At 38.6% G+C, this 22,527-nt stretch overlaps 1 protein-coding gene across 4 annotated transcripts in view; it reads right to left on the bottom strand.

Moving 5' to 3' along the window:
* Window positions 1–22,527, bottom strand: part of TLL1 (tolloid like 1) — a 158,982-nt gene that overhangs the window by 5,666 nt on the left and 130,789 nt on the right. For 2 of the 4 annotated variants that reach the window (XM_020801962.3, XM_073001481.2), the window contains 8 exons: window positions 22,384–22,500; window positions 20,572–20,717; window positions 17,723–17,918; window positions 12,664–12,789; window positions 11,831–11,991; window positions 9,568–9,748; window positions 1,624–1,749; window positions 937–1,064 (listed from right to left, as the gene is read on the bottom strand). In XM_020801962.3, the coding sequence (XP_020657621.2) occupies window positions 937–1,064; window positions 1,624–1,749; window positions 9,568–9,748; window positions 11,831–11,991; window positions 12,664–12,789; window positions 17,723–17,918; window positions 20,572–20,717; window positions 22,384–22,500 (1,181 nt within the window). Of the gene's footprint in view, window positions 1–936; window positions 1,065–1,623; window positions 1,750–4,763; window positions 4,884–9,567; window positions 9,749–11,830; window positions 11,992–12,663; window positions 12,790–17,722; window positions 17,919–20,571; window positions 20,718–22,383; window positions 22,501–22,527 lie in introns of all 4 variants that reach the window. The other 2 variants (XR_013536895.1, XM_073001480.2) reach the window with 2 other exon arrangements.

Raw genomic sequence — 22,527 nt, 5'->3', positions numbered from 1 at the left:
AATGTGATGCCACTTTATATTAACAGCTGTCCTTGAGGAACTTTCAGAAAGCTCCGTTGTTGATGTTTTGGCAATGGAGAGAGTACAGACAGAATAAGCACCGAGCAATACAAACTGAAGCAGTGATATAGTTCCTTGACTCTTTTATTTCTCAGGAAGTTTAGGCATTAGTAATAATAAAAGGAAACTATGGATACAAGCAGCTATACAGCCATCCCGGTTGGTACTCATAAATGTTATCCTAAGATACTACTTTCACATAGCCAAATATACTGTGGAGAAAAGAGCTAATCTTTTTTCTAAAATAAGCTAGAGGAGTGATCGTTGCTAGCTGCCAGCTAATAAAGAATATTACTTTCTATGAATTGGAATGCTAAGTGATAGAAAGTGCAAATAAAGTAAAACCATGATCGGAGATATCATTAGGATTTGCAACAATATCAGAGCAAGGTGCCTGTGTTCATGTCTAATTATTATAATGTGACATGATTATTTTACCTACATGCTTTAGCCTTCTTTCACACTCATTAACTTCCAAACCCCAAGAAATTAATTATTGTGCTAAATCTCTGGCCATAACACACTTTTATAAAATGTTCTTGAAAAATTGCTTATTTGGCAAAATATACAGCTATCTGGCAAAAACACAACAGCTAAAGGATTCTTTGAAAACCACTGTACAGATGTTATCACCTACTCCATATCACCAGTAATTCACCTTGATATCAGAGTTTAGAGAACTGGCAGTCTAGCAGATCCTTTTGATGCTGCTCATTATTGGGTGAACATTACATTATGTATTTATTAATAGAACTGTTGTGTTTCTGATGTGAACAAAGAAAGCAGCAGCAGCTGCAGTCCAAAACACTGACTTTTCAAAGTTCTGGCAATCTTATGCTAAGTACAAGTGACTTTTGCTATAATGAAATTACTTACTATTTTGACTCTGTGACCAGGAGTGGCACTTATTTCCCACGTGCATTCCTTCCTGCTTGGGTACTTGTCAGGCCAGTTAGGGCTTGTGATAATTCCATTTGGGCTGTGGATCTTCTGTTCACACTCAGCTGTACCAACAACAGACAGAAATTAATGAGTCTAGAGGAAAATATATGCCATGTAGCAATAAAATCACACTCATTATTTCATGAAAAGAACAGAATTTTCTAGAACCCAATCTGAAATGCTCACTCAGTATTCACTATTTACTTGCTTTCTTACTAGCTTGCTTACTTACTTATTTACTTATTTAGTCTCATTTATAGACTGCCGCTCTCTCAGTGAGGGAACTCAAGGAGATTCACAGAGTTGAAACAAGTAAAATTTAAAAAACAATAAACCATACTTTAAGAAAAACACAGAATGCTAAATAAAGTACATTAAATGATTAAAAACATTTAAAAGTTTGAAAACAAACTTACTCAGCTAATAACTGGCATTCAGGGGCTCAGCCTGCCATCACTAGCATCACAAATAGCTATAGTTTTGAGTTCTGTATTTACATTTATGTAGTTTCTAACTATCTACTCTAGATCACATAAAACGTTTTTGTAATTATCCTACAACAGGTGCAAATGCATAGGTAAGGGCTTAGACAGCAATTTGTTCTATCATAGTCTCCCTGACCTTCCTTGCAGTCATGTTTGTTTTCATGTAGCACAAATCCATTGCGACACTGACACACATAGCTTCCTACAGTGTTGATGCATTCATGCTGGCAGCCACCATTGTCCTTTGAACATTCGTCCTTATCTGGAAAAACAAACAGCATATTTATTCTCAGCTGAATATTACTCAAACTTCCTTAATGTGAAACTCACTTTATCCTTCTCCACATGACAATGCAGCTGTACTACACCTATTAATTGTTCTTCCTTCAACCTTGTAAAATGGCACAAAGTTATGGAGCCTATTTCTTAAACATATGATTTTAAAAAAAAAATCTGTGGGTAACTACAATGATTTGAGTTTGTTTTTTAATGCTATCTTCCTCATTTGCACAGTCTTCTGGCTGCAAAATAGGGGAAGAAAGGATTTTTAAAGAAACCTTCAAGGAACTCTGAATTTATCAAATAGGCAATGGCCAGTCTGGTGTGCTATACCTTCCCCAGAATATCTCTGAAGTGTAAAAACAAAAAACAAATAAACAAACAAAACCCACACAAAATCCAAAGATAAATGTGTGCGATACCTTTATTAGACCACAAAAATATCGCAAACAGTAGCTATCTTTTGACTTGTGAAGGAGTCTTCATCACACTAACAAGATTAGGAAGGACACTGTAATCTACATCCACAGAGATGAAATCTGAAACCTGCCCATCTAAACTGACTTTGCTATAGCCATTTTGGAACTAGCTTTAAACAGAGGAACTGCTACAAACATTCAACCATGTTTTTCAAATGTTTATGTTTCTGTAGCCCCACCCCCAGCTCTGTAATGCCCAGCCTATGAGACTCCTCCGGGAACTGAAATTTAGCTACTGTTTTTAATTTTTAATAATCTACTAAATGTCTCCCCCCTTTTTTGTCTTCTGATTCTGACATGACACTGCGTCATGATGTAGCATCATTCTAAATGAGGCATTGTGTGGGAACACGTCTTTCCAATAAGCCCCCTTCTCTATGAAAATTCCTTGAATATTTTCTACCCTACACTGAAATCTATTTCCTCCCCTCAGCACTGCACCTCCCACCAATGGTGAGGCACGAAGAAAATGGTCTAAAATGGTTTTGGCCCAGGCCCCAGTACTTGTTGTAGCATTAAAAATAGTTTATTCTTATTATATGTTACAGTGTTTTAACAGGAACTTGCAGTGTTACTATATTATTGAAGTACCCACATGGAAGAAACAGATGTTACATATTGCAAGAAAATGTACAACATAGCAGGCACTATCCTGTTGGCTGAGTAGCAGTCCTCTAAAAGAGCTTTTAGTACGTTAAACATACAGCAGGGTCGGGTAGTGTTGGTAACATGAGCTGAACTAAATGGCATCAGAATTCATTTGCAAGGGAAAGAGCCAAACTAGATTAACAGGCAGCCATTCTTGCAAGAGGCATCAGCTGCCCCCATTCAGCTGTTATTATTTTAGGTGGGGCTGACCCATTAAATCGAAACTGGCAAAACCTATGCCTGAAACACATTCAAAATGACACATATTATACCAGCTGTGTGCAAGGCCCTGTCAGTTCAGCAAGTTAAAATCCTGAGCGCTCTTGATAGTTACATCAAAGAGCTCCTCATTCTGCACTGAAAAGCATACACAGGACACAGTGAAGGAAAGTGCATTTTTGAAAAAGACAAGCATGCAGTTATTCCATCTCATTGTTGGTTCAGATGAAGTCACTGCAGATACACAAGCCATTTGTTTTTTACAAGTCTACTTTCCTTGAATATTGTATTCCTGTGTGCAGTAACCCATCAAGAAACAAAACAGCTTCACTATCAAACACTTCAACTAGCTGCATGTTGAAATACATGTAACACATACATTCTTCTTCAATAAGTTTAAAAAGAATTAGAAAAATCTCCCACTACTACTTTTTTCAGTGGCCCCATCTCTCTTTTCACCATCTGGCCCAGCATTTCTAAAACAACTAACCAAATAATAACTACCTCCTGTGGAAAGCCTATTTTATAAAATGACTGCACCAAATCAAGTTAGTGTACACGTGTTACAATGCCATATAAGATATTAAAAAGTTCATATTCTGTGTGAAATTTCTGCCATACACAGATTTTTTTTTGCAGGTAAATTACCAATTTGAGAGATCCTGAAAATATTAACCTATCTAAATTCTAAGCTGCAGTTTAATATAACATTACACTTGTGATCGCATTGGTTATGAAAACCTGTATTTGAAGAGCCCTCTGTGTATGTCTGAAAAGACATGATGCATGCAAAGAAGCCTTCCAGGCAGCCCCACTGGATCCCAGCCAAAATAAATGAACATTAATTGATGGCATGACTCCAACTGAAGACTGAAAGTTCATCCTAAACCCTGGAGAAAGAGTATAGACCTGCCCACTGAATGTGAAAGCATTTGCTTTCTAATTCTTTCAAAAGAATGCCGATAATAAACTTTCTCCTGCAACTGGAGAAAAGCAATAGGCAAGGGAAATGACAGAGAACAGATCAGAAAATGAGTAGTTTAAGATTTCTTCTCCTTGGTGTTTCAGTAGTACTAATTGCCTAACAAATTGATCAAATGCATAAAAAAATAAAACCACTTAATACAATTTACAAACACATGTATAAGTAGCTCTGATATTTTAGAAATTAGCAGGGCCTTCTTTGTTCATAAAAACACCTGTGAAGGAAAAATAAGGTGTGTTTTTCTTAATGAGTGTTTACTTAAGCTGTTTGAATTAAGGGATAACCTTTAACACCTTCTCCAATATTGTTGTGCAGTAATAACACAAAGAAAGTGACATTGCAACAGAATGCAATAGTTTGGCACTGTAAATGAACTGGTGCAACAGAAATCTTGTCTACATTTTTACATAAACCAGTGCAGACTTTCCGTAATTTGCATTCAAGATTGACATTTGTAGAAGAAGAAAATAATTAGTGCAAATTAGTTATAGAAACAAATGTTTTGCTGGGTAAATGCAAATCATTTGTTGTGCTAAAAGATGGAAATCAATCTCCCAGTTTTGAATGGATCCTCTCTGTATTTTTGCCTGTTAATACCTCTAAAAAGAAAGATCCATTCTGAACAATGTGTTAGATTTTAATTATTCACAAGACATATGGTCATACCTCTGAGACTCTCAGAGGCCAGTCTGTGAATTATACGTACTTGGCCTGAAGGGGCAACCTGTATCAAGTCCGTGCATGATTCAAAAACAAAAATTTTCTCCTTGCAGGCAGCTCTCTTGTCTGTGGGGAAAAACGTACCAGGATGGCACCAAAAATGAGTGTCTGTTCCAACATCAATCTGCTCAAGGGTAGAATAATCATTACATATTGATTACCCACTCCCACCCACCTTGGCCAATAAACACCTGCATATGATAGTAAAATGAATTTTAGTGGAACAGAAACCACAACCTATTTCGATGATCACCCAAAAAAATAAGAAAGAAAAAAGAAATGCCTTCAGAAACTTAAAAAAAGAGCAACACATCATAATCTCCAATTAAACACACATAACATAATTAAAAATAATTAATTATGGCTCCCTTTCAGTATTATTCATAGAAGGGGCAAGTCCCTTCCTCCAGATGGCTCTGCATTAGGGCCCATAGCCCATTCTGCTCTGAAGGAACAGTATTGACCCATATGCTAACATTCCTTGTTATGGATACAATGGCCATAGAGAGCCACCTTCACTATATTTTTCAAGAGTCATACCCTCTTATTTTCTTTAGTTTGTGGTTGCAACTCAGGACCAGACTAGAAGAGGTACAAACAGTGGCAGTGGTGGGTCAGGGGCGGCTTTAAAAAATCCCACAAAGGGGGGAATGGGGGGGCAACTTCATGCTTCATGAGTCATCAAATTTTGACGACTGACAAAGCGGGATGACTCGCCAAAATGGTGAGTCATCCCCATCTCTAGTCCGCATGAATTAGGCCAGATGGGCAAAACATCCTCTAGATTAGTGGTCCCCAACCTTTTCCAAACTGCGGACTGGTTGGGGGTGGCGTGGGTGTGTGTGGAAGCCATATGCGGGTGAACAGGGGAGCCACGCACACATGCGTGGGTGGATGGGGCATCCATACCCGCACATGCGAGTGGGGGCGCTTGTGAGCACATGGCACCCATACATGTGCACAGGGGCGGGCAGGGCACCCGTGCATGAGGGCATGTGTGCATGCATGGGGGCATACATGCAGTGTGGGCAGGAGATCTGTCTCTGTGGCCTGGTCCTGCCAAGGCCATGGCCTGGTACCAGGCTGTGGACCAGGGGTTGGGGACCCCGACTCTAGATCATTTTTTCAGTATTATAATTTAACTATACTTTAACAATATATTAGTTGAAATCTTGTTGCTTAGTGTAATAACTCATAACCAAAGTTGGCCATTGAATCTGTGGGCATCTGGCAAATCAGGTCCTCCATAACTTCCATTGATTCAAATGGGCTTAATTTAGTTGCAAATTATTATGATGAGCAAGAGAACTTCAGTTATTATTTACCATTCTCATTTCTTCTGAATAGAGATGAGCAGGAACCACCAGTTCATGGCAGTTCATACTTCAGCGGAACAGGTGTTTGGCGCTTTCTTTCTCTCCTTTCTCTCAAAGGAGAAATAGTTTTTAGCGTATAGTTATGCCATTTATTTTCTTTGACACCCCTAGCAGTTCTGAATTTTTGTTTTTTTCCTCTGTTTGTGCTGAAGTTCCCCATTGTGGCCCAAGGTTTACTTCCCATTGTGTTTCAGATTGTATTGAACTCCAACATTAGGCTGAATGTAATTATTCACATATCCAGTCCATACATCCATCATAAATAATCAAAAAATAAATCAAACAATTGTTTGTCACATGCAAAGATGCTAAGATCTTCTTACACAGACCTTTTTTCTGAGTTTATATTAATGAAATGGAAGTCACTGAGTATAATGAACTTCTGTGTGCGCGCGCTTGTGTAAACATAATTTAATTATCTAATATGTAAATTATATAGATTATATAGTTATGAAATAAGCAGTTTGCTTTTACCCCTCCATAATAGTAATCTAAAATGGCAATATAAGGAAATATAGAAAAAAAGACTATAACAATTAAAAACCCACAAATAACATACAGTCCTTTCAAGACCTTCTAAAGCACGGGTCAGGGAACATTTTTACCTTTTACCCCCCAAAATTTTATATACATCAACATTACCCCCCCGGCTCTTGCCATCTGTGGCAGACCCCCAGCCTGCCTCTGGGCTCACCCGGGACCTGTGGCCACCGCCCGGGTAGCCAGTCTGGAGCTGCCACACCACTGAGAAAGCGCATCCTTGGTGAGGGGAGGCGGTCACCACAGGGCTGGCAGGTCCATTGGCCATGAGCTCAAGCGAGGCGGGGAGGGAAGGGGGCCTCCTCACCAGCGCACTGGGTGGGTGGGCACGGGCAGGAAGGAGAGGTCCGGCCAGGGCTCTGCCGGATAAAGAGACCAGTTGACCTGGTACGCCACCCTCCCCCCCACTTTGGAGGCGAGGAGGGCAGGTGGGTGCCCTGTGTAGTTCCTCTCCAGGGCTCGCTTTCCCCGTGACGGAACACCTGCCTACACACACCATCGTCAGAAATAAAATGCCTGAGGGTAAAATGCCTGCCGTGACCATCCTCATTACCCTCAGGATTTTCATTTTTACCCCATCTGGGGTAATTTACCCCTGTTCCCTGACCACTGTTCTAAAGCAAAACAAATATTATTTAAAGAGAGATTTTTTTAAGATATTCCAAGCCAGCCATTCTTAACATTTTTTTTTTTTTTTGGCCAAAGATTGTATAAGTCGCATAATGAACCTTATAACATGGCGTGTGAAGAACTGTTTCCAGTCTGTGGCCTTCCAGGGACCATATGGCCCACATTGAGAATGGTTGTTCTAAGCCAATGGTTCCCAACCTTGGATAACCCAGGTGTTTTTTGGACTGTAGTTCCCAGAAGCCTACACCACCAGCTGTGCTGGTGAGTTGCAGTCCAAGAACACCTGAGTTACTCAAGGTTGGGAACCACTGTTCTAAGCAATCATTTATTTCTTAGAAACCTGGTCTGTAAACCTTTAGCTTTCCTGTCTTTACACATTCTGCCAGATAGTGTGTCTCCTTTATTGAATTTTTGAAATAACTATACTTCTTGTAATAAATAATCTGTTAGAGAAGCTGACCTTTTTAGGTTACACAACATGCTATCAGAATTACATTTACATATTGCATTTAATCCCCTTCCACTGAAATAAACAGGAGCTACTCAAGAGGACTGCACAGCTTCATAAGCCAAGATCCTTAAGGTAATATATAAACAACACAAAACAATCTTAAAATACATTAATATGAAACAGGGAATATTGTCCTTAAATAGGAGGCACGTGGTTTAACATGGAGCACACACATGACAATTACTGACACAATCAACTGAAGTTAAATGGCTTCAGTTTTCACAGATTTTAGTGAGAGATTTAAGCATGTTAAATCTTAATTATTCCAATTTAATTCTGGCAAAATCATGTCCCTAAATATTAACATGCTGATTCAGACATTATCCAAAATGCTATGTGTAAAATTGATTTGCTGACATTTAGAATGTAATTCAATATGTAAATAATAGAAGACTTCTGCATGACATAGATTCTTATGGAATAGTATTAAAAGCTGTTTATATTAATTTCATTATGTCAGAGATTTTACATGATGAACATGTATTTAAACTCACTCATATTGGACGAGATGGAAACCTGAGAGGCCCCTTTTTCATGGAACATCAAGTATTATCATTAAATGAAAAGCCAAGATCTTTTTTCCTGATGAATTTTGCACCTGAGGTGTTTTTATATATTACATTAACAAAGCATATGGTTACTCCTTTGCTGACTTCTTCGGTTTGCATAATAAGCTGATGGGTAATATTTATAATTGGTACAATTAATCTGTTGTGTTTTTGTTAAATATTCATTGAAGTATATTTTTTATTTCTTCATTTATATTGTGTTGATACATTTAAGGTAAAATGTAACAAAAATACAATTATACTCTAAAATTCTAATTAATTCACAATATTTACATTAAAATTTATGCAATTCTATCGACTTAATACAGAATAGTTCAAATGCTCTGGTCTGTTGCAAGGTACCAAGACTTCATGAACAGTGGAGCTATTAGACTCCTGTCTGGTAAAAGGGAATCTTGCATAGATTCAAATGTTAATAATATCTAACACTGAAATCTCTGGCTTGTGTATTACCCTCATTAGCAAACCAATTTAAGAAAGGTGTTTTAAATGAGACATAGTACACTATGAACAAAGTTAGGTTTCCCATAGATTAACAACGCATTCTGAGTCATATCTACTCAGACATAAATCCCATTATTAATAGAATTTTTCAGTTAAGAATATGCAAGACTGTCGTCCAGAAAGAACTAAAATAGCTAGATCAAAGGTAAAGAGAAAATGTATTATCAATTGTTTCACTAAATTTTATATTCAAAATCTACCAGGCAGGTAATTTATCAAAACCCTTTTCTGTTGTGGGGACACATCTTATCCATAACAGAAACATCAGAACACAGAAAAAATTCCAACATTTATAGAAAATGAATAAACACGATGCCAAAGTGATTAAAATCACAAGTCAATATTATTTACAAAAATAAAATGAAAATTAACAGGATGATAAATGGGGTATTCAGAATCAGTTTATACATCTTTTCTCAGAGTCCCAGTCTCTCTTAATCTTACTCTTAAAATTAATTTATTTAATTCATCAGGAAACTGGAAATGAACACACTAAAGAAAAGGCCATTCATCTTGTCCACTGTGGTGCAAAATTTGTAAGCAAAAAACTTATTTGATTAAAAGACGCAGCAAACAAGAAAACATTCATATACATAGGTGTGATGCATTTATTTTAATACCTGAGAAGAAGTGAGCCTTGAAACCCTTTTTTGAAACTGTGTTATCTGATCTGAACTCAATTCTCATATTATTCAGTTGGGATGTAATAACTTCAGGCACTTCTGTACCACAAAATTTGCCATGTAGTTTGGAATCAGAAGATAGGCCACTACGGATTTCAACATAATCATATTTGCACACCTGAAAGATGAAAGATCCAGGATTAGTCATAACAGAAACGACAAGATGTACTTAGAGATTTTCTTGATTTAGTCATAATGATCCAGGTTTACAATTTCATATATCTCTCTTACTTCATTATGTTGCTTGTATTGCAAAGTCTATACATACAAAAAAGCTATATTAATGTGATACTAATGCTTTCAAAGGAAAAATCACATATTTGTTGTTGCAAATGATTCAATCAAATAAGTAAGAGATTATGCTTCATTTTTCCTGGGAAAGATGGCTTTGTGGGGAAGAAATCAGTTTAAGTTCTCTTGTAGAAGATGTCTCTGGCATTAGCCTTTGTAAGTTAGAAGCAACAGAGACTGACATATTATGGCAATATTATGTTGCAGTCTATAAATGCTTAGGTCAAGGGCTGTAATTTGTGTAGGAGTAAGACCTCAATTTACACTCAACATATACAGTCATGCCCTACTTAACAATTACCCTGCATTACAACGAATCTGCTTCACAACAATGTTTTTGCGATCGCAAAACGATGTTTTAAATGGGGTTTTTTCGCTTTGTGAAAATTGGTTCCCTGCTTCGGAACCGATTCTTCACATTATGACGATCAAAACAGCTGATCGTCGGGTTTTCAAAATGGCTGCCGGGTGATCAAAATGGCTCCCCGCTGTGCTTAGGGGCGGATTCCTCGCTATACAGGCACCGAAAATGGCCGCCATATGGAGGATCTTCACTGGACGGTGAGTTTTTAGCCCACTGGAACGCACTAACCGGGTTTTAATGAGTTTCAATGGGTTTTTTATTTTTGCTTTATGACGTTTTCGCTCTACAGCGATTTCGCTGGAACGAATGAACGTCGTTAAGCAAGGCACCACTGCATTTAATTAATATATTAATGGCTGAAATGCAGTGGCAAGTGAAAACTAGAGTAGGTCTATTGAATAAATGCAGCTTATAAATGCAGTCCTTTGAGGAAGCAAGACGAATGGCTTGTAGACAAAGGGCCTTTTCAGCAGCTGCCCCCAGATTATGGAATGCCATCCCAATTGAGATTTACCAGGTACCGATGCTGATGACATTTCGGCGCCAGGTTAAAACCTTCCTGTTCCACAAGGCTTTTAATTGAAATAATATCAACTGTGGGTCCTGGTGGCAATTTTAGAATACATATCTTAATTGTATTTTAATTGTTTCATTTTTTTACTGTATTTTAACTGTTGTAAGCCTCCCAGAGACCTTTGGGTAGTGTGGGTGGCATATAAGTTAAACAAACAAATAAAGGTGTTAAATCTGCACTGATTCAATGAGCCTACTCTAGTTGTGACTTGCTACTTGATTTTAGCCAATGAAATGTAGATCTTAGAGAGGATAACAAACTGCCAGAGTGAATGGGATGGTGATGGACCACATTTGAGTAGGATAATTTATTAGTGTGTGACAAAATAATAATCTGCGTCTACTTTGTCAAGTTTCTTCTCAAAGCCGGTCTAATAGATATATTTTCAACATATTGTCTGAGGAAAGGAGTTGTGGGTTTTAGCAAGATCCAACATCTGTAGTGAATTCCGTGGTGCAATTGCCTGTTTCTACTAAAATATTAATTTCCTTTCAAAAAGTTTCCATTTCCAAAATACCTGTAAATGGCTACAATAATTCCTTAATTCCTGTCTGGGCAAGTTAAATAAATATGGTACTTTTATTTTCTGGTTCTCTATGTATCATTAAATGCCACAGTCTACTTTAAGTCAGCATCCCAACTCTTTTTAAGTGTCTTATGTAGTCTGAAGGTCCTTCTATTTCCTATGTTTCATTTATTTTATAAAGCTAACTGAAACACAGCAGAAAGCATTTACTTTAAATTTCTTTTGCACATACACAGCAACATATCACTCACAAACAAAAAAGAAAGCACAAATGTTTACATCTGTTTCAAAGTTATTCAGGTGTAGCCCTATGTACAGCAAATAAAAAAGCACCACTAGTTTTTCACTCCTTACAAGAAAGCACTTGTAGAAGATATCAATCTTAAACAATTATCCTACTATTGACTATATAATCAGGTATAGGTTTCTGCACACAGTAACTTACTTCATTTCCTTCTAATTCAAAAAATTCAAACTTCACTGAGATTCTATATTGGGTGGGAGCAACCACTTGCCATACACAGTTTTTGTTAGGAGGATATTCTTTGGGCCATCCTGGTGTTGTTATAGTCCCATTCAGCTTTGTCAAAAGTCCTCCACAAGCCGCTTAAATGAAAGAAAAAGTACTTATTACTTACAAATTCATAAAGCCACTTTTGGGTGCATGCAAGCAGTTAGACTGAACAACAGACCCAACTTTTGCAATATTTTGTAAATATAATCAGGGAGAGGTGGCTAGTTGCAGAGCCCCACACAAGCTCTGAACATGAACCACTTATGTAATAAGATCCAAACAGGCTGATTCAAGGAAACAAAAAATCAGAGCCATTTCATAACTACACCCTGATATATGTCCTCTGTATATAGTGAGTTATGGACACGAGTTCTGACATAGACATTTTCTCTGCACTGTATAGGAAACACTTTATGTGGAATTTGTAAGTGACTCTGTTTGCCCCATGATCCCTCTTCTTACTTTGGGGCAAGGAGGAGCATTCACAAAGAATAAGAAGTGCGGAACTACTGATTGACAGGAAGGCTCACATGTACACTTGTGGGAAAACTAACTGCTCACATTACTATCTATTGCTTCACAAACATATCATTGTGGCATGTGCCTACTGTATGTTAAATCCACGTGCTTAAAATCAGTGAGCCTGGCACATTGGCTTAAAACTAGAGTGATATTCCCCTTATCAAAATACCTAACACTGAGCCTGTGTCACACAATATGACTGTATAATCTCTAGAACACTGAAAAGCAGCACACAGCTGTACCTTCACAACTCTTCTTATCAGGCCCAAGTTCATAACCTGGATCGCAAGCACAATGATAGCTGCCCAGCGTATTGACACACCGTTGTTCACATCCACCATTGTCAGGTTTGGCACATTCATCTTCCTCTATGAAAAGATGGAGGAATCAAATTACACTAAAATGAAACTTTGTCTCTTTGATCCTTGATTATAGAAAAGAAACACACATGGATATTCCTTTAATATCTTCCTGTAATTCATAATGTGTGTAATACAATTGTATCTGCAGAAAGAGGTGTTCTGGGGACCCAATAACTATAGGGGAAAATACTCATTTTTCAAAAGCTACTTAAAAGTCACACTATAAATTCAAAGTGTCTGGTCCTACCCTGCCCAAGAACATATGTTGAGAAACCTCTAGAAGGCATAACTGAGCTCTGTCTCCCTCCCTTCTTCCCTCCCTTTGGAGTGCACATGAAAACGTATGACCAGTAGTTATAGGGGAACAAGAAGTCTGTAAGTGCTGTGCTAGCTCTAGCTTTCTCCTTCCTCTTGTTTGAGAAACAGGAACCCAGCATCATTATATGTGGGTGTCCCATTCTGCCTACTGCTTGTTATGCTCTGAGGGGATCATTCTGGAGACAAGCACCATATGCAACTATAAAATCTATGCACAAATTGTCATGTGCTAAGGATTCTTTCACCTTCACGGATTCCTGCCTTGTCGTGGTGAACGGGCTTGAGTAATTCAGAGAAGCTATGGGCTATGCCGTGCAGGGACACCCAAGACGGACAGGTCATAGTGGAGAGTTCCGACTAAACGCAATCCATCTGGAGCAGGGACTGGCAAGCCAATCCAGTATCTTTGCCAAGAAAATCCCATGAATAGAAACAAAAGGCTAAAAGATATGACGCTGGAAGATGAGCCTCTCAGGTTGGAAGGCGTCCAACATGCTACTGAGGAAGAGCGGAGAACAAGTACAAATAGCTCCAGAGCTAATGAAGTGGTTGGGCCAAAGCTGAAAGGACTCTCAGCTGTGCACGCGCCTGGAAGTGAAAGGAAAGTCCAATGCTGGGAAAAAAACCTGCATTTTTTAAAAAAAAACTTACTGGAATGTAAGATCTATGACCCTTGATAAGCTAGATGTGGTCAAACAGGAGATGGCAAGAATAAACATTGACATCCTGGGCGTTAGTGAACTAAAATGGACGGGAATGGGCAGATTCAATTCAAACGATTACCATAGCTACTACAGCGGGGTCTCGACTTACGAACGGCTCGACATATGAACGTTTCGACTTACGAACCGCTCTCATAGGAATATATGGACTCGACTTGCGAACTTAGATTCAAGTTACAAACTCTTTTTTTCCCTTTTTTTTAAAGCTAAGTCATCTTAGGTTAGAAGGAAAAAAAGAAAAAATATCCCCCTCTAGTGGCAGAAGGCGGAATAGCAGCTTCCCATTAGTTTCTATGGACGAAAAGAGCAGATACGGATTAAATGGTTTTCAATGCATTCCTATGGGAAATGCAGATTCGACTTAAGAACTTTTCGACCTGAGAACTGCCTTCCAATACGGATTAAGTTCGTAAGTCGAGACCCCACTGTATTGTGGGCAAGAATCCCGTAGAAGAAATGAAGTAGCCCTCATAGTCAACAAAAGAGTGGGAAAAGCTGTACTGAGATACAATCTCAAAAATGATAGCATGATTTCAATACAAATCCAAGGCAGACCTTTTAACATCACATAAATCCAAGTTTATGCACCAACCACTAATGCTGAAGAGGCTGAAATTGACGAATTCTATGAAGATTTACAACACCTGCTAGAACTGACACCAAAGAAATATGTTCTTCTCATTATAGGGGGCTGGAATGATAAAGAAGGGAGTCAAGAGATAAAAAGAAGGACAGGTAGGTTTGGCCTTGGAATTCAAAACAAAGCAGGGCAAAGGCTAATAGAGTTTTGTCAAGAGAACAAACTGGTCAACACAAACACACTTTTCGAACAACACAAGAGGCAACTCTACGCAGAGCATACCAGATGGGCAATACCGAAATCAGATTGATTATATTCTCTGCAGCCAAAGATGGAGAAGCTCTATACAATCAGCAAAAACAAGACCTGGAGCTGATTGTGGCTCTCATCATCAGCTTGTCATAGCAAAACTCAAGCTTAAACTGAAGAAAGTAGGAAAAACCACTGGGCTAGTCAGGTATAATCTAAACCAAATCCCTTATGAATACGCAGTGGAAGTGAAAAATGGATTTAAGGAACTAGATTTGGTGGACAGAGTGCCCGAAGAACTAAGGTTGGAATCTTGTAACATCATACAGGAGGCAGCAAGAAAAACCACCCCAAAGAAAAGGAAATGCAAGAAAGCAAAGTGGCTGTCCAACGAGGCCTTACAAATAGCAGAGAAGAGAAGGGAAACAACATGCAAGGGAGATAGGGAAAGTTATAGAAAACTGAATGCAGACTTCCGAAGAATAGCAAGGAGAGACAAGAGGGACTTCTTAAATGAACAGTGCAAAGAAATAGAGGAAAATAATAGAAAGGGAAAAACAAGAGATCTGTTCAAAAAAAAATTGGAGATGTTAAAGGAACCTTTTGTGCAAAGATGGACATGATAAAGAACAAAAATGGGAGGGATCTAACAGAAGTAGAAGACATCAAGAAGAGGTGGCAAGAATACACAGAGGAATTATACCAGAAAGATTTGGCTGTCCCGGACAACACAGATAGTGTGGCTGCTGACCTTGAGCCAGACATCCTGGAGAGTGAAGTCAAGTGGGCCTTAGAAAGCATGGCTAACAACAAGGCCAGTGGAGTTCAATTCCAGTTGAACTATTTAAAATCTGACCACCTTATCCATCTCCTGAGAAATCTATACGTGGGACAGGAAGCAACAGTTAGAACTAGATATGGAACAACTGATTGGTTCAAAATTAGGAAAGAAATACAACAAGGCTGTATATTGTCTCCTTGCTTATTTAACTAATATGCAGAATATATCATGCGAAAGACTGGACTGGATGAATCCCAAGATGGAATTAAGATTGCTGGAAGAAATATCAACAACCTCAAATATGCAGATGATACCACTCTGATGGCAAAAAGTGAGGAGGATTTAAGGAACCTCTTAATGAAGGTGAAAGAGGAGAGCGCAAAAAATGGTCTGAAGCACAACATCAAAAAAAAAAAAAAACCAACTAAGATCATGGCCACTGGTCCCATCCCCTCCTGGCAAATAGAAGGGGACAATATGGAGGAGGTAACAGATTTCACCTTCTGGGCTTCATGATCACTACAGATGGTGACAGCAGCCATGAAATTAAAAGACACCTGCTTCTGGGGAGGAAAGCAATGACAAACTTAGACAGCATCTTAAAAAGCAGAGACATCACCTTGCCAACAAAGGTCTGCATAGTCAAAGCTATGGTTTTTCTAGTAGTGTTGTATGGAAGTGAGAGCTGGACCATAAAGAAGTCTGACTGCTGAAGAATTAATGCTTTTGAATTGTGGTGCTGGAGGAGACTCTTGAGAGTCCCCTGGACTACAAGGAGATCAAATGTATCAATTCTGAAGCAAATGAACCCTGAGTGCTCACTGGAAGGACAGATCCTGAAGCTGAGGCTCCAATACTTTGGCCATCTCATGAGAAGAGAAGACTCCCTGGAAAAGACCCTGATGTTGGGAAATTGTGAAGGCAAGAGGAGAAGGGGACGACAGAGGATGAGATGGTTGGACAGTGTCATCGAAGCTACCAACATAAATTTGACCCAACTCCAGGAGGCAGTGGAAGATAGGAGGGCCTGGTGTGCTCTGGTCCATGGGATCACAAAGAGTCGGACACGACCTGAAGACTAAACAACAAAAGGATTCTTTTGCCAAAATATAACAATTTTGCTTGCAAGAGTTTAAAGACAGTATAAAATAAGAAAGACTGAAAATTTGAAAGGGTCACTCAAAGGGCATTTTATCTTCTTTGTACGTTATCCTGAATTCATATTCATCTCCAGATTAACAGAATTCTCAGATCTTGTATTTTTATTCTACTAATATTAAAGGAATGAAGATGAATCAGAGGAAGAGATGGAGGAGGTGACAAATGTCATATTGTTTCCACAAGCAGCATGACATACTTACATGCAACTCAATAGTACTGTATGCTAGTGCTGCCTAGTCCTTTTGCCACATACACTGCCTCTGAATCTTCCATTTAAAATCTATGATAGAATAATATACTTGAGAATAAGGCCTTCCCCCCCCTCCTTTTTTTTTCTTTTTTACTAAAGCCCCCAGAAGGAATTCTTGGTGCATTAATCAAACCATAAAAATCGTCTTAAGTGTTTTCAGCCATTTACAACTGAAAAGTAGAGGCTCTGTCAGACATAATGGATCTTCATGAAGAGGGAGAAGTGACTGGACAGGGCTACACTCTCTGGGAGCTGCAAGACATTTAGAGGTTGATGCTTCCAGAGAGGTACGCAGAGCATAATGGGCAGTGACATTACTGGGCAACTACTGCCTTGTAGCTCCCACTGAGCTTAGCCCCACCCAGCCACTTCCTCCATCTTCATGGAGATTTATCATGTCTGATACAGTCTTTATTCTTCAGCTATATGCAATTAAAAACACCTGAGGGTACTTTGATTTGTGGGTCAAAATCCCTGGATTCTGGCTGGGAAGATTTCTGTAGAATTCTGGGGGCTATAGTCTGATGCCTAGTAAAAAACCTTTTAATTCTGCTAAATATTTTAAGAAGTACTTCAGTATGTATTTGTTGGTTTGGTTCACCAACTGCAGAGATAGAAGGGACCCTGTGGATCATGGAGTGACTGTAAAGAAGGCATAGTGGGGAACTGAAATCCAACTTCTGGCTCCGTAGCCAGATAAACCAGTGAGCTATCCAGCAATTTTGATCTCACTGTTCTCACTGCTATAAAGGAGATGGCTATGAAAGGACAGATGGTATAAATAATGTCTGAACAGTAATTAAGTTACTATTGCTTTTTATTTGTACTGTACTGCTAAGTGCAACTAGATCCTTACTTTCCAAAAAAGGTTACAGTACCTTTAAAAAAGTTAGCAGCAAACCCTGCTTTGTTGACTGTTCCATCAGAAACAAATTTCATCCACAGGGTGTTGGAGGTAGATCTTATGTCTTCAGGTTTATCATAGCCACAAAAATGGCCAATTAACGGACTGCTTTCACTGATTCCATCTCGGACCTCTAAATAATCATAGGCACAATTGTCATGTCTCTCAATCTGAAAATACAAAATAGTATTTGAGCAAAATTTAAATAAGCATCTTTTTTGAAAGTAAATTTAACACAGCAATTAAACATTGTGGAAGCTGAGCATGATATTGAATATTAAAGTTCACTTTCTAACATTATAAATAGCGTTTATGCATCACTCAGAAAAGATTCCATGGATCTATGGCGTACACTTTCCAAGTGCAAATGCATACTGAATATTATAGTAGAATTTGTCTGACATTAAGTTGTAAAATGAAATTAATATTATGTTGGCTTCAAGAGGTAGTGATATCACAATCAGAAGCAGAGGAGGAAATAATTGTAAAGATGGACACACATTGCATACAGCAAGTACTTGAACTGTGGGGTTCATTACCACAAGAAGTAGCAATGGCTGTCCGTTTAGATGGCTAGACAGATTCATGGAAGACAGAGATATCAGTGGCTATTAGTCATGATTAAACTATACAACTTCCAGTACTATAAACAGTATGATTTTTGTATATCAGGTGCTGGACAATTTGAGCAGGAATGTTCTATTCCACTTATGCCCTGACTGTAGGATTCCTATAGGTAACTGTTTGGGCATTGTGTGAAAAGAGTACCAGTAGAGATGGGAATTTGTATTCTTATTCCTGAGGATATGGATACGGAGCATGGCACTCTAGGTGCAACGGAGGTCCATTCCCTCCCCCCCCCCCAGAACCAGACTGGTCCACTCACCAGGCTCTGTGTGCAACATGCATCCATTGTTAGGGACATCATGCCAATCACAGAAGTAGCCCAGCTGGCACTTCCCTGCCTCCCTGTGCTGCTTGACCACTCCAGCAAGGAGGTGGGATGACGAGTCTACCCACTCAGCTGCTGAGTGGGCAGCAGCACAGAAAGGTAGGGAAGTGCCAGCTGGGCTACTTCCATGACTAGTGTGATGTCACTGATGATGGACTTGCATTTCACATGGAGCCCAGGGAGTGGACTGGGCTGGTTCTAGGTGGAGGGAGCGGATTCTGTGACACCTGTAGTGCCACACTTTGTAGTTCTATCCTCAGGGATACACAGACCAAGCTCCCACCAGACTAGATAAGTTTTTGTTCTGATGCAGCAAATCTTATTGTTAGTCCTCGGTACAGCAGTCCCACTTAATAAGCTATTGAGCGGTGAGTCAATATGTATGTGAACTCTATTAATTTAATGGATCTAATCTAGTTGTGCGTACTCAGAGTCTTCCAGTCTTACATTCTTGGGTACATGCATAGCTAAATCAGAACCAAAAACTGAAGCTTGCAGCAATTAAGGAAGGAAATGTAAACATGTGTGATTCCTGCTATTAGATTCCAGAGCTGATTCCTGATAGCTTGAATATTAGTCTATTAGGCTTAGCAGTGATCTGGGGCAGCACTGGACAATTGGCATTTGACAGTAACAGAGGTCACAGGCAGGCTAACTCTTTAACTTAGACACAGACAATAAGACTGTATTGTGATGCTGCCGTGTTGATTAAGGCCACTAGAACATCTGATCTGGGACAGTTTAACTTGACAGACACCATTCCTATTTTAGGGTAAAAGCCTTTCTCGGCTCTACTACCTGAGAAATTGAGATTCTGGGAACTGAATGGATGCATAAAAATATGCACTATAGGATTGAATCATAATTTTTCTATGGGCCTTCCTGCAGCGAAAACTACTATTTTGCCCTTAACTTCCACAGAACATGCATCTTTTGAATCAGACTGTTTGTTATAATTCTTTGATACTGTCCTTCTTTACTGTGCAATTGTATATTCTCTACTCAGCTGCCTTAAACTTACTTTGTTGTGAAACTTATAAAATAGCATAGTATAAATGTTATTCTAAAATGAAATATGCAAAATCCATATATCAAGCAGGATATAAAGATCAATTCTCACATAAAGTATTTATAACTAGCTTTATGAAATCCAGTTTCTACTTATACACAGGTGTGCCTGCCTATATACAGGCGTGCGCACACACGCATGCACACACGCACACACACGCGCACACGCACACGCACACGCACACACACACACACACACACACACACACACACACACACACACACACACACATTCATTTATACTGCCTGGAGGTATTTAATAATTGTATGAAAAAGACTTTCCTAACCTAGACTGTGTCATATCATTCACCATGAGCAAACTTAGTCTACATATAGCAGCTAACACCATACCGAAGTAAACTGGAAGTATTAAAATATAAACACACCACTTTTATGTAATCTGCAACAAATTGGCTATTGAACAAGTCTGTGATAAAATTCAAATTATATTTAATATCGAGAAATAACAGCACTTTCTTTTAAAAAAATAGATTAAAAAAAGAAATAACTCCCCTGTTATTTAAGATACAGTATTCGTAGAGAAGCCTTGCAGAACAGAGATTTGTCAAAAATAAACTATTCTCAGGTTTTTAAGCATCCCAATTCGAGTAACACAGATAACATAAACTGCCTTTGTCTTGAAATGTATGCAATTTGAAAAGTGTCAGTGAAAGAAAATAATAACTGTACAGTGTAGACTATACAGAATGCATTGTTTCTTCATTAGCTTACTAAGGATTCCCCTAAACAGCACTGTTACTTATCCATGAGATGGTTTGCTCGTATCAGCTAAAAAGCTTTACCTCGAACGCCTGAAAGGTTAATCCGACATTGTAGTTCTCTGACACTGTTATTTTCCACACACATTCCTTCATTGGTCTGTAGTCATCAGGATAATTAGGAGATTGGATCTGGCCTTCGTTTTTGTGTATTTCACCTCCACAAATTGCTGAAGAATACACCAGAGGGCACTTATACACATTTTAAATGTTTATGTTTTTCCTCTTTTGAAAACAACAATAAGTAGAAAATGCTTGCGCCAGGAGAAAGCTGGAAACACTACAAATGCACTACTGACTCCCCCACTCGACAGTGTTTATAGTTTAAAACCATTTCATAGTACAGACGACAATCCAGCCTGCAATCCGTATGCGTAAACTGCAGGCTGGACTGGAGCCATAGGACATGACCCAGCAGCTTCAGCGTCTGGACCAAGACCTACTAATACAGGGGCTTCCCTTTGTCTTCTATGAGAGAGAAACGCTTGGCATACACAATGGGAAATATCTGTGCATGGAACATTCCCTTCTCATAGGAAAGGAAGCCCTTAGCATGCAGAACTTGGTATGCTGCCATGGCTTGCATATTTATCTAGGAGTGAAAAATGTCATTATTACTGTTCAGAAAAGGCTGGCCCCTTCACTGAGATTTGAACACATAAGGAACATTGAAATAAATGAGCCATGTAAGGGAACAACTGGATGAGTGGCACCTGACACATACTCAGTAACAGAATGTAGAAACCTAACAAAGAGCCAATTAAAAACTTGGCTCTTTAGGCAGGCCTTCCCTCCTGTCAATACTTGACTTTATTTTTATTATAATTTTCTGTTTTCCCATCTTGAGCACTACTAAGCATTACTAATTAGTACTGTTTCGAACTGTTTTGAACTGTTTTACTTTACAATGTTTGATGGAACCTGCCCGGAGTAGACTTTGTCTAAAAGGGCAGGATAGAAATCTAATAAATAAATAAATAAATAAATAAATAAATAAATAAATAAATAAATAAATAAATAAATAAAGTAAAACACTAAGTTTGTGTGTGATTACGTATGTGTACATATCTCTGTGCACTTACACATACACATACACATGATGGAGATATTGGGTTTACATGGTTCTTGCAGACAAGCATGAAAAAATGCTGTTTTTCTACCTGCTGAGTAAGATTAGAAGCATTTCAGATTTTTTTTTGCAAAAAAGTGTTAATTTATTTGCATAAAAATCTGCATTTTGCACAATAAACCATGTATTTTGTGCAGGAAGCCTTGCGCTTTGTACAAAATCGAAAGCTTTAAACATAAAATACAAGTTTTTCAGGCAAAAACTAATAATTGTATTACGGATTTTTAAAAAGTGTTCATCTTCTCATTCTCATATAGAAGATAAAAATCTTGCAGTGATTGCCTGTTTTGCTAGAACACTCATTTCAACAAGAACGAGAAAATATATGAGTATTCACTATATCTTGTTCACACACACATGAAATAAACATATAGGGTACAACCCACTAAACATTATTCAGAGTATTTAGTGGGAAAACTAAGCATATGCTCAAGTCCATTCTGATTTTATTTTTGTTTTGGAGAAGGAAAAATAATCGGAGGTGGCCTGTATGAGCAGAAAAGCAGCTAAACGTACAACGATTCAGAAGAATGCTCCCTTTCCACCACCCCTTCGCTGGCACCTGTTGTAAGAAGATATTGCATTATACACCATTCCATATTGAACTGAATTTGGGGCACAGTTAACCATTCATTTAATTGAGTGTAAATTATATATAAGCTATCATTCAGCTAATACAGCCCCAGTCAATTTTCAGAAAGACTCACCTTCATAAACGGCTGCAAAACCCTTTCCTACCCAGTTACTGCTACTACGGAACTCTATCCACATTCTGCTGTCACTAGAGGTAAGGACATCTGGGAGTTTCTCACCACAGAACCTGCCTAAAGAAAAGAAAATGAAAAGAAAAA

This window comes from Pogona vitticeps, chromosome 5, assembly GCF_051106095.1.
Source record: "Pogona vitticeps strain Pit_001003342236 chromosome 5, PviZW2.1, whole genome shotgun sequence".
Lineage (NCBI taxonomy): Eukaryota > Metazoa > Chordata > Lepidosauria > Squamata > Agamidae > Pogona > Pogona vitticeps.
The sequence above is the reverse complement of the archived record's forward strand: the minus strand, read 5'-3'. Positions and strand labels throughout refer to the sequence as shown.